The following is a 16,494-nucleotide window of genomic DNA, read 5'->3' on the forward strand; positions in this document are numbered from 1 at the left end:
AGACCATCTGCTAGAACCAGAACTAGAACGTACAAAAGATCAAAGCAAAATTTATCTTTGCCCTTCCATTGTCCTTATGCCATAACACAAGGAACTGTTTGCCACAGCAGTACTTTGGAAATCAGAAATCAAACAATTGTGATTGTCCCACAGGAAACATTTAAGTAAGAAAAAGAGAGAAAATATGGCCAGCACAAAGGAAGAATAATTGCGTGAGAGAAGGCATTTGTGCCAAGGACAGAATATGTAATGAAGTGAAACAAAGAGTTACTTTGGATGATACTTTAATGCGTTATTTATCTTTATTCTCATCTAACATGTCTCCAGCTCTAACAACATAATATCTTACTTAACCTGAGAAGGCACAACTAAGTTAAGATACAACACTGGGAGGGTAGTTCTAGTATTATTGGGTGCTTTTTAAAAAAAAAGCCTAAAAAAATAGGCTGAGTATGGAGGCCATGTTGATGTTTATTTGTGTGTGCGTGTGTGTGCGCGCATGCACACGCGCCTTCAAGTCAGTGTTGACTCCTGGTGACTGCCTGAACTACTCCCTGCAGTTTCCTTGGCACGATTTCAGAAATGGTTTGCCTCCTTCCTAGGGCTGAGAATGAGTGACTGGCCCAAGGTTACCCAGCTGGCTTTGTACCCAAGTTGGGACTAGAACTCATGATCTCCCAGTTTCTAGCCTGGTGCCTTAACCACTATACCACACCGGCTCTCTCTGATGTTTATTTAAGGGTGGGGCTAGAACACAATTCATGCACTGGCAGTGGAGATGAGCATTTTCATTCTGGCTCTTATAGTCACAACAGATGTGCGCAGCTATTGTGGAGAGGATTGTTTTTAACCAAGAAACCAAATGTTAGAGTGCTAGGAAAGTCTGGTGTCTCTAAAACAGAAGAGCTGCATTAATGCCAGGAGTCTGGCACTCCTGCAATAAATGAATATAGGTTGTATGTATGCTTTGCATGGGGCACAGTACAGCCCACTTTCTGAAAGTCCACAGCCCAGTGGTCAGACAAAAAGGTAAAAAGATGTGTTGGAGAAAAGGCACTGGCTTAAGTATTTTCTAAATTTAGGTCCTCTTGGGAGTCCTCTGGAAGATTGAAATTACTGCCTTTCCTCAAAACCTTCATATACAAGTGCCACGCTGAAATGTAAATGGACAGTAATTGCACCATGACAATCCAGCAGCCCGAAAATACGCACTACTATATCATGCTGCTCTTTAGTTATCACTTTTTTTCAGGGAGGGGAGGGAAAGAACACCCATCAAATTATACATACATGAAATTCCTTCTAAGATCTTACCTGTAAAAGTCCCAGTTCAAGAACCAGCCACAACATAAGCCTTCTGGCTGCATTAACAATTTGTCATTTGTGCGCATTATCAGCACACCAGTGGGATTTCAGCGATCCTTTCTCGCAGGGATAGAGTAGTTCTATCAGGGGCAACTAAGCAGAACTCTTAATTAGTGACCCCAAGGTTTGAGATAAATAATTGGCCCTGATTACAGAAAAGCAGGAAGGGGAAGCCTTTCGAAAACACAGATACACAGCATTTATTTTGAGCCATCAGCATCACAGAAACACTGTGGACTAGTAACTTAATCCAGTTAAAAATGTCCACTTTGTGTATTTGTAAGTTTCCCTGGTACAGACAGATGCATTTTACTGGGTTTAATGGGACTTACTCCCAGGTCAGTATGTAAAGAACAGCAGGCCTTAACTTGGACATTTACAGTTATGGAGTCAGAAGATAAAAATATGCAAGGTATTTGTTGCTGAAGCAATTTCTCTGAGAAGGGAACAGATTTCTTAGCTACAGAGATGAGGAGGAACAGGAAAATAGCTTACTTATAACTTAAGCAGGAAACGTCCGAAATATCTGATTTATTTTATGGTACTAGCATTTCCTGGAATATCTCTATTCCTTACTGATTTATTTACCATCATTTGAATACTGCCTACTGATACGATATTAGGTGGCTTACAATACAGGTAGTCCTCAACTTATGACCATTAGTGACTATTCGAAGTTACAACAATGCTAAAAAAGTGACTTACAAATGGTCTTCACAGTTACAACCATTGCAGCATCCCTGTGGTCATGTGATCGAAATTCGGGCACTCGGCAACTGGCATGTATTTACAGCAGTCGCAGCATCCTGGGGTCAAGTGATCACTATTTGTGACCTTCCCAGCTGGCTTCCAACAAGCAAAATCAATGGGATTCACTTAACAACCATGTGATTTACTTAACTACCACATAATTCATTTAACAACCGCCATGATTTGCTAAATGACCGCCACAAAAATGTCATAAAATCAGGTGCAGTCATATGATGCCTCACTTAATGTCCACACAGCTTAATGATTAATTTTCTAGTCCCTATTGTGGTCGTAGGTTGAGGACTACCTGTATATAAAATTAAAAATATCCATTAAAATATGAACATTTCCAGTAGTTTGACTCCCAGTTTTTGAGACTGTGTTCCGAAGAACCCTTGGGTTCTGTGAGAACTTGATGGGAAAGACTACAGGCAAAATAAATTCACTTAAATGCATCCATAGTAATTTCTATAAATACAGCAGAAAGGGCAAAAATGATGGCCACAATCTTTACCTAGGAAAATGCCTTGGCCATGCAGTATTCTCCTGTGGAAAAACCTCAGAGTTGCCATTTTGTGCATGCTTGCCCCGCTTTCTGCCCTTTCCCTGAGCAAGGTCGCAAGGAAGGGGGACGGAGACAGGCCATTCCTAATTGGCCCTTCTGTTATGGACAAGTGAAAAATAGTGGCAATTAGTGTTATTCCCAATTTCTATTCCTAAGGCTTTGTCTCTTAATCAGCGGTTCTAGCATTTTTTTTGGTTTGTTTTACCTAACAAACCAAACAGGTTCCCTGCCCTGTAAAAAAGTTTTAAACCCTCTGGGTCTGAGAAATGACAACCGTGTGAGTCTTCAGTACTTCTTGATCCAGGAACAGGTGTAACTGGCAGAGCCTCTGAAGCTGGCCCACGGGTCTCCTGGCCCCAGCTTCCACCTGCTGTTCCAGAGAAGCTGTGAGTCCATCTCCTTTAGGAGGACTGCAGCCTACTAGAGCAGTAGACAGAATCTCCATGGGGGTATCAAAAGTAGCTCCATCTTGCTGGGATTCATCAGCAGTCTGTTTTGCCCCATCCAGGCCCTCACAGCCTCCAGGTACTTGGACAACACTTCCTTCACATCTCATGTTTGTGAGTTGCCCAGAGTTGTGCTCTAAGATGGGCAACCATGTAAATTTTTTAAATAAATATTTGCCACAGAGGACCCTGTCAACTTTCTTAGCTTCATAAACACAAACAAATCCTAGGTAGTGTTGCAAGGCATTATCTATCATCTTATGAGACTCCACCTATCCTGCAATTTTGTTCTCAAAGTGCTTAGCAAACTTTTCCCAGAGGCCAGCAGGGGGAACTTCCTGTGACCCAGAACCCTTAAGTGAATAGGTCATTCTGCATTTAACCCAAGGAGTGGACTGTAGCATGGTACTTAAGAGGACAAGCTCCACACTGGTTCAAATCCCTGCCAAGCCATATATTTTCTGAGTAAGCTTAGACAAATCTCTGAATCTTAGATCAGCATCTCAAATATTAATCAAGGTGAGGTGAGGAATATAAATGGCCTACCTTACATGGTAGTGTAAAAGGTAAAAGCTACTCTGTATGTGTGTGTGTGTATGTGTGTCTGTGTGTATGTACTGTATATGTATACACACACACACACACACACACATACATGCTTTTGAGTTCATTTTGACTCCTGGCGACTGCCTGGACTAGTCCCTGCAGTTTTCTTGGCAAGCTTTTTTTGGAAATGGTTTGCCATTGTCTCCTTCCTAGGGCAGAAAGAGTGACTGGCCCAAGGTCACTAGAACTCACAGTGTTCTGGTTTTTAGTCTGGTGCCCTAACCACTACACCAAACTGGCTCTACAGGTAGTCCTCACCTAACAACCACAATTGGAACTGGAATCTCAATTGTTGAGCAAAGCAGTCATTAAGCGAGATGCCCATATGACTGCTTTGCTCAATGACCACAATCTGGGCACACCCGGTTGTGATCATTAAGCAATCTCCCAGATTGTTAAGCAGATGGAGCAAAAGAGCTGTCTGCTGAAGCATTTCTGCTCTGTGTGGAGCTGAAATCCTTCCAGCAGGCAGCCCTTTCACTCTCAAATGTTCCTAAAGCCTGCCAAAGGGTTTGCTCTCCCCTCCATGGATGGAGAGGAAATCCTTCCTCAGGCTGGAGGGAGCTCAAATCTTCAGGATTTGAGCTCCATTCCTGGACACCACCAAGAGGTTTCCCTCCATCCCCTCTGCTTGCAACCTTCCCTGCACTGACTTTCTGGGGAAGCTGGCAGAGAAGATTGCAAATGGTGATCACACGATCACAGGGCACTTGGCAACCAGTCGTAAATGCGAGCCGGTTGCCAAGTGCCCGAAATGCGGCCACATGACTGCGGGGGAGGGGGTGGTGTGATGTTTTAGATGGCTGGAAGTGCTTCATGGCCTGTAAAGCACCGTTTCCGAGGCTGTTGTAACTTCAAACCATCATTAAATGAACAGTCGTTAAGTGAGGACTACCTGTATTATAAATAGCAAAGTGCCCATTATTTAAGGTGCTGCGTGGTTGGAGAAATCAAATATTGTAAGGATTCCTACAGTCCTGTGTACATTCTGCTCTTCTGAGGCATCATGAGAGGGTGAGACTCAGGGTAAACACGGATGGAACCACAACCACTCATTTGAACAGCAGAGAGTAAAGAGATGCATTCAGGAGCACCATTATAAAAAGAGATAAATCTGTATTTTGTCCTGATATCAATACACTAGTCACTAAACACATTTTCTTAATTGTGACATCAGCACGCTAAGAAAATGTAATTTTCCTGGATCCTCTTTAACAAATGGATAATAAAGGAGTCTTTCTGAAAGCATCAAAATGAAATCTGGAAAAACCCTGTCTCACTGTATACCAGCGTTCCTCAACCTTGGCAGTTTGAAGATGTGTGGATTTCAACTCCCAGAATTCCCCAGCCAGCATGGTTGGTTGGAGAATTCTGGGAGGTGAAGTCCACCCATCTTCAAGTTGCCAAGGTTGAGAAACTCTGCTGTATACAAACATCTAAGAACTTGCTGCAAGCAAAAATTACTTAAATTGGCTTATCATGTTAAATTGGCTCATGTTTTAAAAAACAGAGCTCAGTCACAAGAAGCATCTGAGGGATTCTGCTAACCTCTCCATTTCTACAGTCTAGCCTGTGATGCTGTGCTTGTGTCATCAAAATGCTACCAGCCATGCATAACAGGAAAAAAATCAGCTGGCTTGGGGAAACCCAAGATTTGCAGAAGAACAAGTAATGTTCAGAAGATGAACCTGAAAAAAAAAAAGTCCCAAACAACACTAAGATTAGGTCTCAGCAGAAAACCGGCACAAAGGAAGACTGCAAGACTTCACTTTTGGATATTTCAGAAACTATAGGTAACCTTCCTCATATATGCTGTCACACAAGATGTAACCCATGTCAATTCTGCAATGCCTTCACATAGCAGGAAGCCCACTATATACAACAAGACAAACTCTTAGATATTGTGAAGTGGTTTTCTCAGCAGGAAAATCCATAATGGTGACCACTGTTTTCTGAACTGAACTGTATTAGTTTTATTCCCCTAAAATATTCCAGGTCTTGCATTGTTCATATGAGGATATGAAGACAGCATTTAGGTCAGGGGTTTGCCCACATCGTTCTATAAGATCACAAATCACCCCACAACAGGGGTTCTTAACCTTTCTGAACCAGAGATTCCTTTGAGAGTCTGATGAAACACAGAGACCCTTCTCAGAAAAATGTACTTAAATGCACAAAATAAAATAGTGAAAATAAAATGGTAATTCTCTTCCCATCCAAGTTCAGGGAGCTCCTGAAATCTATCCTGGGTTAGAACAACTACTCTACAACATGAACAAGTTTTGTCAGACAAATGCAACAACTATCAAACTGGGATTTGGGAGCAGAGACTGAAATAAACAAGTTGGACACATGTAAATGAAATAATGTACCTCATGAACATGTTTTACAAAGGGAACTGGAAAATTATTAAATCCAGTCTCTGAGACTATCTAAGCTATTTCACTTAAAATGTATGTGGAATCAGCGCTCTATAAACAGGAATTTTGGAAAATGTTGACCTATACAGTTGCTGTAACTGCTTAAAAAAATCACATACATGGAAATGATAACACACACTAATAAGCCTTTTGAGAAACGTAGAGAAGGCTCTGTAAACTGTGTAAAGATTCCCAAGACTTTGGCTTAATTGGGCAGTGGGTGGAATCATAAAAACATGTACTACACGTACTATGGCATGAATCCTTTTAATACAGCAAGCAATGGATCCTATAAGAATTATGATCAAATCTGTTTTCACTTTAGGGATAAAAGAAACGTTCCTTTATTTATTTGTTACCATTATCTGTATGGCTTAAAGGAACTAAAAGACAAAACAAAATTCCATGGGTGACTTAGCAGCGAGCTGGGGTCCCCAGATTCAACAAAACAACCATATCCTGTAGAATGTATGTATGTATGTATGTGTATGTGTGTATGTAATCACACAAACAAATGCATACCAAAACTTGGGTCTTATGAACATTTAGACATATTTGACTTTCGGAATAACTTTTGATCTGACTACTGTAATAGAAGCTGCTATCATGAAATTCCCATTCAGTGAATATAAAAACTTGTGGAAGAGTAGGAACATTTGCATAGGATGTAACAGAGTGACTAAATGTAAGTAGCTCATAGGTGCTACTGTTGTGAGTGCACAAGAACACAATGCAAACCTGAAGGACTGGAGATTATCTGGGTAATATCTAGCATACCACTGAAATCTCTACTATCTCTACAATTAAAGGTCTTAATAAAACAAAAAAAAATATGCAAGTCTTATCAGATGTTTTTGCTAATATTAAGCAAAAATGACATATCTAGAGCTTGTTTAAGGAGGAGAGAGAAAAACCTGTATTGCAAAACATTAAATACATCTTGAGACACACACACAGGCCCCATATAAAAACTGGAACAGAGGTTGCAGCTGCAAAGATCTTGCTGAATCCTGAGGTGGTTTGTTTATTTTAGCATGCTGTTTGAACCAGCTGTTGTAGTATAAAACCATGCTTTACAATTTGGTATGTTGTCTGTTCTCAGTCAACTGGGATATATTCAATAAACCATGGCTAAGACTTTGACACAGGAGAAAGGTCTTTTCTCATATGCCAAGCAGGCCTCAATAATCAGTCACATTTACTATATTTATTTCACTTATATCCTACCTTTTCCCTAACAGGTCAAGGCTATATGCATGACAATCTCTAATTTTATTCACACTGTAACAGCACTGTGAAGTAGATTGGGCTGAGACACACTGATTGGGCCAAAGTCACCAGGAAACACCATGACTGAGTGGACACTAGTTCTGAATCTCCCTGGTCAAATCTACAAGTCGGTCACTTCACTATGCTAGCTATCTAAGTCATTTAGAATTTTAAAGGTTCAAACCAGTAATGACTGGCAATCAGAGCTTTTAGCATTGGGGTGATACAATTGATGATCACAGTATCATTCATGAGTTAGCAACAGCAATGTTGCTGCCACATTTTGCTCCAGCTGAGCTTTGGATACTCTTCAGGGATAATGTTGCAGTAGTGATGCAACTAAGATATCAGATCTGATTAGATCCTGGCTCATATATATCAGAAAGCTCTATAAGGTTTGCTTGTTTGGGGGCTAGTGGTATGAATGAACCAGTGATTCTTTGTAAGGCTACCATCTTAAATATCCAGAGAAACAGGAGAATCAAAGAAATAATTAAATCTTTCAGGGGGATTTCTGCATCAGACTTTCTGCAGATCAACAACAACTCCAACCTGTCCCATAAACCACTTCCTATGTCCCTGGGATAACCCTAAAAAGCCCTGGATTAGGCAAAGGATGTCCATGATCCAGGGACTCCCCATTCCAGCAGCAACCCTCAAACAAACTTTTTTGATTCTGGCCTTATCTCCTTCCACATATTCTGGCGTTTCTCGGATGTCCTACATGTAAGGAAAGGAGCTGCACTACAAAAATGTCCTTAGTTCAAGAATGCCACAATGGCCTTTCATAAGGTAAGTGATACATAGCACTTCAAAGTGCTAAGTGATACATAGCACTTTCCCTCTGGAAAAGGAAAAGCCATTAAATTAAATCCTGAATTAACATTAATTTGAAAATCTAGGAAGCTTCTGAGATGGTGTAAAGATGTACAGTGGTTGGTGTTACATACCACACCAAGCTAAAATGTGATTTGTTTGGTTTCAGCTGAACATGTGTATGATCGATGCTTCTGCTTTAGCAGTAGGAACACAATGAATTGTGGATTTCTCCAAAACTCATGGTTAAGCCATGTATGAACGAGATCATTGGGACTGGGTTCACATGCTGCACTAAGTCACGGTTTAGTAAACAGTGAATGTAACAATGAAACTCTATCACTATCTACAATTGTTTGTTCAGAAGCAAAATCCCATTTAGAGCAACAAGAATTCATTCATTCATTCATTCACCCAAGCAGGTGTCCTCCAACACCCAACATCCCAGCCAGTGCACCCAATTACTGTGCCTGCTAGCTATGATAAAATGCATAGTCCAATCAACCTGGAGGTTGAGAAAGCTACATCTAAGAATTACAGCCTTGGTCCATTAGATATTTGAGTTCAAGAAGTGGAAGAGCTAGAGGTTATTTATTTATTTATTTATATCTCAAATTTAGTCACTGTCCACCTCACTCAATGAGCAACTGGGTGGTTTACAGTAAAAACAAAAATAAATACTGGTTAAAATACTGATTAAAATACAATAAAGCAATGTTCATTGATAAATATTATTAACTTTTTGCAATTAAGTAGCTTTATTTCTCTCCAGAATAAATAACAATATGCAGAAATAACTAATTAGTAGCATCAAAACTCTACCACTAATGCACAGTAGTGTTTCAGAGTTTTTCCCCCTACCTGGACACCCAGGACCATCAATGCCTAATAAGCATTGTAGTACTAGTTGGGGATCAGATGAAGCTTTAACAGCCATTGTAAAGGCAATTAGAAAGTTCTCTAAAGGAATTCAGATAGATAAATCTAGAGGAAAAAGATTTACTGAAGCACAACATTACAAGCTCTGAATTATGATCAGAGTCAAGACTTCAACCCAGATCTGTGATTAAATACACTCACTGGCAGCTCTGAGTTATGTTATCAGCTACTTTTTCCAGTACATTTGTTTGAGTTGTATAAAGGAACCCAGGTTCTATATTATCAGGTTCAAGTCCTAATTGCTATAACTGACAGCTTAATCTGACAATGGGTTCATTGTCAGAACTCAGCCCTAGCAGAAACCAGGAAGAACAGGAATAAAATGAATGGGTCCACACAATGTGCAATGCCATGGTTTGTTTAACCATGATTTGTTGAACAATCCACAACAGCTGGGTTTTTCCATGGTGACAAAAATCAGCATCTCACCATTACCGATCATTTAGGGGTAAGGTGTAGTAAAGCTCCTAGATCAAGCAGGCAGGCTTTCCACAAACATTGTCCCCACGAAAGAGCCATCCCCAGTTACCTCTTATTAGCCCCACACCAATGACCAGGTATGACAGCGGCATCCAAAAACATATTGGTGAATGATGTAATGGGCATCCCACCGCTGTGGGATTGCAGCACTCATTATCCACAGCTGGCACGCAGCCTAGTAGGGCTGGAACCTATTTGCACAATGCTCCCGGAGGCTATCAGTTGGGGAAAGCTGATTTGCTCTGATTAGCAACAACGCACTGGATCTAAAGCAGAGGATTTTCACAGCACTTGTTTTCAAGAGATACTAAAAATGGAACCTGGGATTTTCTGCATGCAAAATATAGATTATGCCACTGTATCACCACTAATTGGCTAGTTACCAATTTGAGTCTTTCAAAAGGAATTGCACATTGGATTTGGACTGGCCCACTAATATTTGGCTGTGTGCATCTGGTGAGTAGACAAGAACACACTTTCCTATGTGAATTCACACTCAGGAAGGCAGCGGATCAAAATGAGATCTTTAATTAAATCTGGGTTACAGTGAAGAACATTACAAGAAAAACAGTGTACCATGCCTCTGCATGAAATAAAACCATATTGTAAAACCCCTTTCTGTCAGCCACTCAGTAATGCAGCCTAATTTTTCTTCTCACTTTTTTTGTTGTTTAACTTCTATTTCACAAGAAGGTTTTCAAATCTTCTTGGCTTTTCAGTCTGAAGAATGCAGTCACTTGATTAGTGCATGCCTGAACCACAGAACAGTTAATTCTAACACGGTTCCCAGAAGGAGTAAATTTTGCTGAGCTTTGGTGGTTTGGGATTAAGGGAACCACAATCATGATGAACAGTTTCATTTTACAATGTAAGTTGTTTATTCAAGTCATGCTGGAAAGACAGGCTCTTGACTTGAATTCTACTCCTGGTGATTTCATGGATACCTTCATGCAGCTTTCTTAGCAACAATATGGAAGTGGTTTGCCACTTCCTTTTTCTGGATTTTTTTTTTTTACTTCCTACTCTAACCTACAGCTTTGGGATTCCCTGGTTAATTCCCCCTCCAAATACTGAGCAGATCTGACTCAATTTAGATTGTGAGGCTAGAGAAGATACAAAATACCCATCTCTTTCCCAAGAAAAGCAAAACACCCGTTAAAGGGAGCAAGTGAGGAATACATTCTAAAAACTGAGAATGGGCTCCTGCAGCAAAACATTATACAGTAATTCCAGCCTTAATAGCACCAGTCCTGTTTGTGATTCCCACCCTTCTGTATAACATAGCGCTAAAAAGCCCCAAATAAATTTAGTAGCTAGCTATTCCAAAAATGTTGGAGAAACAGGTCTTGATTTCTTAATACCACTTGGAGGGCAATTCTTGACAGCACTCATCTAAACCAAATATTACTCACGGGAATATTCCAACCTAGAGTTTCATCCTACATAGCTCTAGTACCCCTTCATTCACATCAGAGGTTATACTGAAATTGTTTTGCTGTAATTTGCAATATATTTTCTTGGTGACTTATGCAAAAATCTTCATTCCTTTTATCTGTACAGAAATAGTCAATATATCTCTAACTGGCTACCTATATTGACTAGGTTCAATCATGTTGTTGTATTTGGCTTTAACCATGATTTGTTAAATTAGCAACAACTGGCTAATCATAAATTCATGTCAATAACTAGGTCACAATAACCAAACAAACCACTTTAAGAATTAGTGCACTGTGTGAGCGTGCCAGCCCATTCAATGACACTTTCACTCCCTCATAAATGCAGGCTTAGAACTTGCACTCTTAAGCTAGCAGTTCTGTTATTCCCCTTGTGTTTTAAGTTTGACTTGTGCCAACCTGCTTCTCACTGAGAAATATACCACCATCACATGAGAAAGGTGCTTATGAAGCGCGACAGGCAAAATTCCTAAGTGAGAAATGCATGCACTGGAATCCTTGTCTACAAGTTGGAGCCAGGCACTGCACTGTGCTGTAATGTAGGTCATTTGGTTTGTCTGAATATTGTCACTGAGATTCCAAAACCTTGTTTATGGCTTGGCCCAATTGTTCCACAGCAGCATTAAAAAAGGACCTCCTTATCATAGGAACAAGCATTCACTTAAAGAGAAATGTATTATTGATTCTGCCAAGAAAGGAAGAACAAGTACTTGTTTTGTGCCTTGTGTTAAAATCTAAAACTGGATCAGTCATAAAAGGACTGTGAAAACAGGTGTGTATATCTCACAGACTTAAAGTATTCAAAGAATTTAAGGTAACAGAGAGAGATCCTTTCACTTTAGTCAGAGAGAGATCCTTTTACAGCAGAGGACACCCCTAGGAAGATGTCCTCACAAGGCAACACTCAACTGACTGATCCCTGAAAAAGGAAAGGTGTTATAGGAATACAATCTGAACACTTACAACCAACAGAAGTTCTCCTAGAATAAGCCATCCAAAATGAACAAACATTCTTTACTGGGTTCATGTCAACTGGGTTGAGAAGCAGCTGAAAAAATACTACAGCTCATGATCCTCACTCCCATACAAATAGGCTGCCTTTGTACAGTTCAATTATCATCATTAATTTAGCCACAGTGATTCCATTAACTCAATTTTCTGGGTTCACCTGACATCCAACCATGGGCTGGATTCACACAACACATTAGGTGAAAATGTGGTTGCCTGGTTTGTGGTTCAACAGCTTATGTTAACCCACTCATCATCTACTTCAGACATGCCAGAGTGGCCACACAGATGTTGCTAAAGCGATTTCCCGTGATGGCCATTCCACACATAATGGCACATCCCTGTCCGTGCAGAGGCATTAGAAATGCATTGCCCTGCTCCTCTGCCAGATCTTGCTGCCTCCCTTCCTGCAGTGCGGCCATGAAATCTTTTCAAGCACGGGCATACGTTGAGTCTTGCACCACCAGGGAAGCCACACTTGGAGGACCTCACTCAAGAACTGCACTCAAGAACGGAAACTACATGATCTCATTCATTTGCCCGCTGCAGCTATGTGGACTGCAGAGAACTTTATGAGAAGTTGCAAGGTCCACTCTTCCCCCCACCCCACATACAAGGGATACAAGTAGGAGGACTGGCCACCCTTCCTGCTGGAAAGGGGCTGGAAAGGGGCTGACAGTCCCAGTGACCCATAACTGACCTAGAGGAGCCAAGGCCACTTCCCACCCTGCATCAGGCCCTCTCCTACCTCCATGCCTCTTACCTTGCTCACAATGTTCTCCTGAAGGCCTGCCGGAATCCGATGGAACCTCTCGCTGCAGTGGCAGTAACTGTCGTTCTTTCCCTCTGGAGTGGGCAGCTCTGGGGCTGCCAGCATCCCCCTACTATAGCTGTTGCTGCTGCTGTGGTTGTAGCTGGGGCTGGTGGTGAGGCCCCTGGCAGGCTGTGGGGGGAGTCCCGTCCAATTGCTCTGCCCATCCATCCCCTTGCACCAAGAGACGGGCTGTACCAAGAGGAAACTGTCCGAGAACTGGCTGAAGCCAATGAAGAGTGCAGGGATCCAGGTGAGGAGGATGAGGGTTTTCTGGTGCCCGCCCCCCAGGCCCCCCAGGAAGGGCAGCACGGAGCCATCGTAATCCAGAAGGAGGGGGCTGCAGGACCCGGAGGGAGGCGTCGGAAGAGGCAGGCTCTGGATCTCCGCCGCCAGACCCCCTGCAGGGGGTGCGGCTGTAGCTGCAGTGGCAGGGTCCGCCTCCCCGGCAGGCAAAGAACCGTTTTCCTCGGGGAGGGGCCGGCCCCCCCCGCCCCCCTCCTCTCGTCGCCGGTCAATCGCCATCCAGCAGGAGGAGGTGAAGGCAACTGAAGAGGCTCACATAGAGGGGACCCGGGGAGGCGGCGCCCGGGGCACGATCCGCGGTTTCGTAAGCCGGCCGGGCTGGTGGACGGAAGCCTCGCCTGCGGGATTCTCCGCCAACTCGCGCATAGGTGTAACCGCTCTAGCGGCACTGAGGTCCCGGGAGACCGATGGTCGCCCGCCCACCTTCGCTTCGCCTTGCCTCGCTTCCCCTCGTTCCGAGGCGCGCCCGCCTTCCTTGGCCGCCACACCCAGCCCTCCTTTTCCACGTTGTCCTTAAAACCTTCCTGCGTCTCCTTCGCCGCACCCGCTTCTGCCCGGACCCGCGGGGGCTACTGCCTCCGCTGCCGGACGCCGGCGGGCCCGAGCGCCCGCGGGGCTGTTGGCGGGACTGGGAGATCGGCGATCGGATCTAAAAGATCTCCTTCTGGCCGCGGGTGCTGCAACTGGGGCCGGCAGGAAAAGAATCCGGCGAGCGGCTCCCGCCAGTCCCTCGCCAGCCCCTGCTACCGCCCATTAAGCTCGCCGGGGGGACGATTCCCCTCCACGGAGGGTCGGAGGAGCGAGCGGGCGGAGCGTAGAAAGGAGCCGCATTCGCGCGCCCAGCCAGAGCCGGATTCCGTCCTCTCGCGGCTGCGGATCGCCTCCTTCCCCGAGTGGGGGCTGGGAGGTTTCGCGGCTCCTTGCCTCCCTCTCCTTCTCCGGCCGCGGCTCCTCCGCTGCCTCCGCTTGACTCTCAACCTGCAAGCCCAGCCCCCTGACCCAGCTCCCGCCCCCGTCTCCTCCTTTCCCGGAGGTAAAGGTAACAACTGCGGCCGCCGCACCTGCTGCTCCTCCCCCTGCCGCTGCCGCTGCCGCTGCCGTACTGAGCCTCTGCGGCCGCCCGGCTCCCCCTGCAGGAGGTGACCGGAACGCCCCCGGCATCGGGCCGCTTCGCACGACTCCCGAGAGTTTCCAGCCAAGCTCAGGAAGCCTTGGGGCGAGTGCCAGAAGGAGGAGACGCCTTGGCTTGGATAGGCAGCGTCTGGGCGGAAAGTAGGTCGGGCGTCGCAGCAAGTATCAACTCCATGGGTTCACCCAGCGCGCTAAGCAGCAGCGTGGTCGGCTGGGTGTTCGGCGGCAGAATGCCTTGTGAAGCGAGGCATTGGAGCTTGGCAGTCATGTTTATGACTTAATGTGTTGGGTCAACCCACACCACATGCTAAGCCATAAACTGCGGTTAGTATACATGGCGTAGGACAACATGATGTAGAAACCTAACCAATTGTGGAATATTAAATAAATCTTGACTAAGTCCACCGAAGCGCTATGTGATGTCTGCACCCAATCTATAAACATAGCCCGAGCCTATCATATCTGTTTTAAGGTCATTCTCTCTTGGGGTTTATCTTCATATCTCCCTAACAGTGGCACAAGCGTGCCCCGTTAACTATTTTTTAATGCCATGTCCTGTTTTTGTCTCATCCTAGATCACAGCTGAGGCAGTTGAAAGGCATCTTCAGGTGTTTCACTTTTAAACCAGCATTCCCCTCTTCTCCAGAGGCCTTTTTTGCTGTGGACCTGCTCTGGTCTAACACACTTCATCAGTAGGTGGTTCATGATGTGGTCAAGTGGTGGGAATCTCCTATGGCCGCATCAAGTGGCTGCAGGCCTAGCCCCTCCCTCCAGGCATTGCTCTTGGCTGTTTGGGCTGCAGGGCCAGACTGGGCACCTGGTTCTGCAGAGGCCGCTGCCCGCGTAATGCTTGACCCCAGCACCTTACGAAGCCCTTGTCAGACCTCACATGAGGTCCTTGTACACACCTGTTTAAAGCTATCTTGAAAGTGCCTGTCTTTAAAACAAAGCGAAACACAACACTAGCGTTCTCTTCTGCTGTGTTGATTTCTACTAGGGAAAAACTCCCAGATTCTACCAGCTGTATGTTGCTGGTTTTGTTGCCAGAGTGCATTTTCTATTTATTCTGTTTACAAGGGGCTTTTCAGGGTTTTTATTTAGGGGAGCGTCTCTTCTAACTACTTCGCATGCTACTTCGAAGTACGGCCAGCCACAGCCACTGGGGGAGACTCCTTGTCCTGCCTTGAAACAGTAAGGGCAGCACCGCTCTCTGGCTTCCTCACTGAAGCAAGATGGGGAAATGAAGGGAAGGCCCTGCAAACTATTCTGCTTTGCTGCCTAGACAGACAAAGGGACTTTAACACTGGCTGTGCTCCCTGCTCAATGGAAGTAATTAAATAAAAAGTCAGCCTTTGATTTCCAAGGACGTGCATATCAACACAACATTGGGGTTTAATAAAAGTGAATCCAGAGACAGGGATGTGCAAGGTAGGTGATGCCTAATGAGGCTGTTTGTACTGCAGAGATAATATGCTCCCCCTTGATGAGGCTTGGAGTGAGGCCCTCTCCCCCCCCCCCCAAGTGCTTTACATGAGCAGAAACATCTCCTCTAAGGTGCTTCCTTAGTCAGTGCTTCCTCTGGTGATGTGGTAGCTCTGCAGTTTAGAAGTAGCAGCCACATTGCCTCAGGAAGCTGCTTCAAAGGGGTGTTTGGCATGAAACCTCATAGAAGGAAAATATACCTTCAAAGAATTACAGTATCAAAGTCTCATTGCTATTGTTTCGGTGGGATTAACTCTCAGGAAAATGTGCAGAGAGATCTTATACAGTGCAATTCTCTATACGCTTGCTGAAAAGAAAATTTCATTGGCTTAATTCGCACATTACATTAAGCCAGAATGTTTAAACTATGATTTGTTGAATAAGCCACAATGCCCATTGCGCCTCCAAACAATGCTTCACCAAGCGCATTGGCAATATCCAGTAGCGCTCCTAAACTAAACCTCATTAAAGTGAGTGTGTTGTGTGAATCCAGCCTCTTGATAGCAGGACTCTCCTTGTAAATGCGTGTGTAAACTATCTCTGCCTGTTAATGCAAACACATTAACACTTAATTTTATGGGTGGATGGAAGATGGAGAAATTGCATAAGATGCCACAAAATAAATATGAGAGGCTGAGTGTTCTGG

General features: G+C 44.1%; 1 protein-coding gene across 2 annotated transcripts in view; it reads right to left on the minus strand.

Annotated features, from left to right (window-relative positions):
• Positions 1 to 14,215, minus strand: part of SLC22A23 (solute carrier family 22 member 23) — a 92,150-nt gene extending 77,935 nt beyond the window's left edge. Inside the window, exon 1 of one of the 2 annotated variants that reach the window (XM_015887331.2) lies at positions 12,882 to 14,215. In XM_015887331.2, coding sequence (XP_015742817.1) covers positions 12,882 to 13,454 — 573 coding nt within the window. In that variant the 5' untranslated portion in view covers positions 13,455 to 14,215. The remainder of the gene's footprint in view (positions 1 to 12,881) is intronic. The other variant, XM_015887332.2, reaches the window with a different exon arrangement.
• Between the last annotated feature and the right edge of the window lie 2,279 nt (positions 14,216 to 16,494).

The sequence above is a fragment of the Python bivittatus genome, unplaced genomic scaffold (assembly GCF_059951505.1).
Source record: "Python bivittatus isolate LINGU-HERP-01145 unplaced genomic scaffold, Pbiv_v1 ctg000840_np1212, whole genome shotgun sequence".
In the NCBI taxonomy this organism is placed as follows: domain Eukaryota; kingdom Metazoa; phylum Chordata; class Lepidosauria; order Squamata; family Pythonidae; genus Python; species Python bivittatus.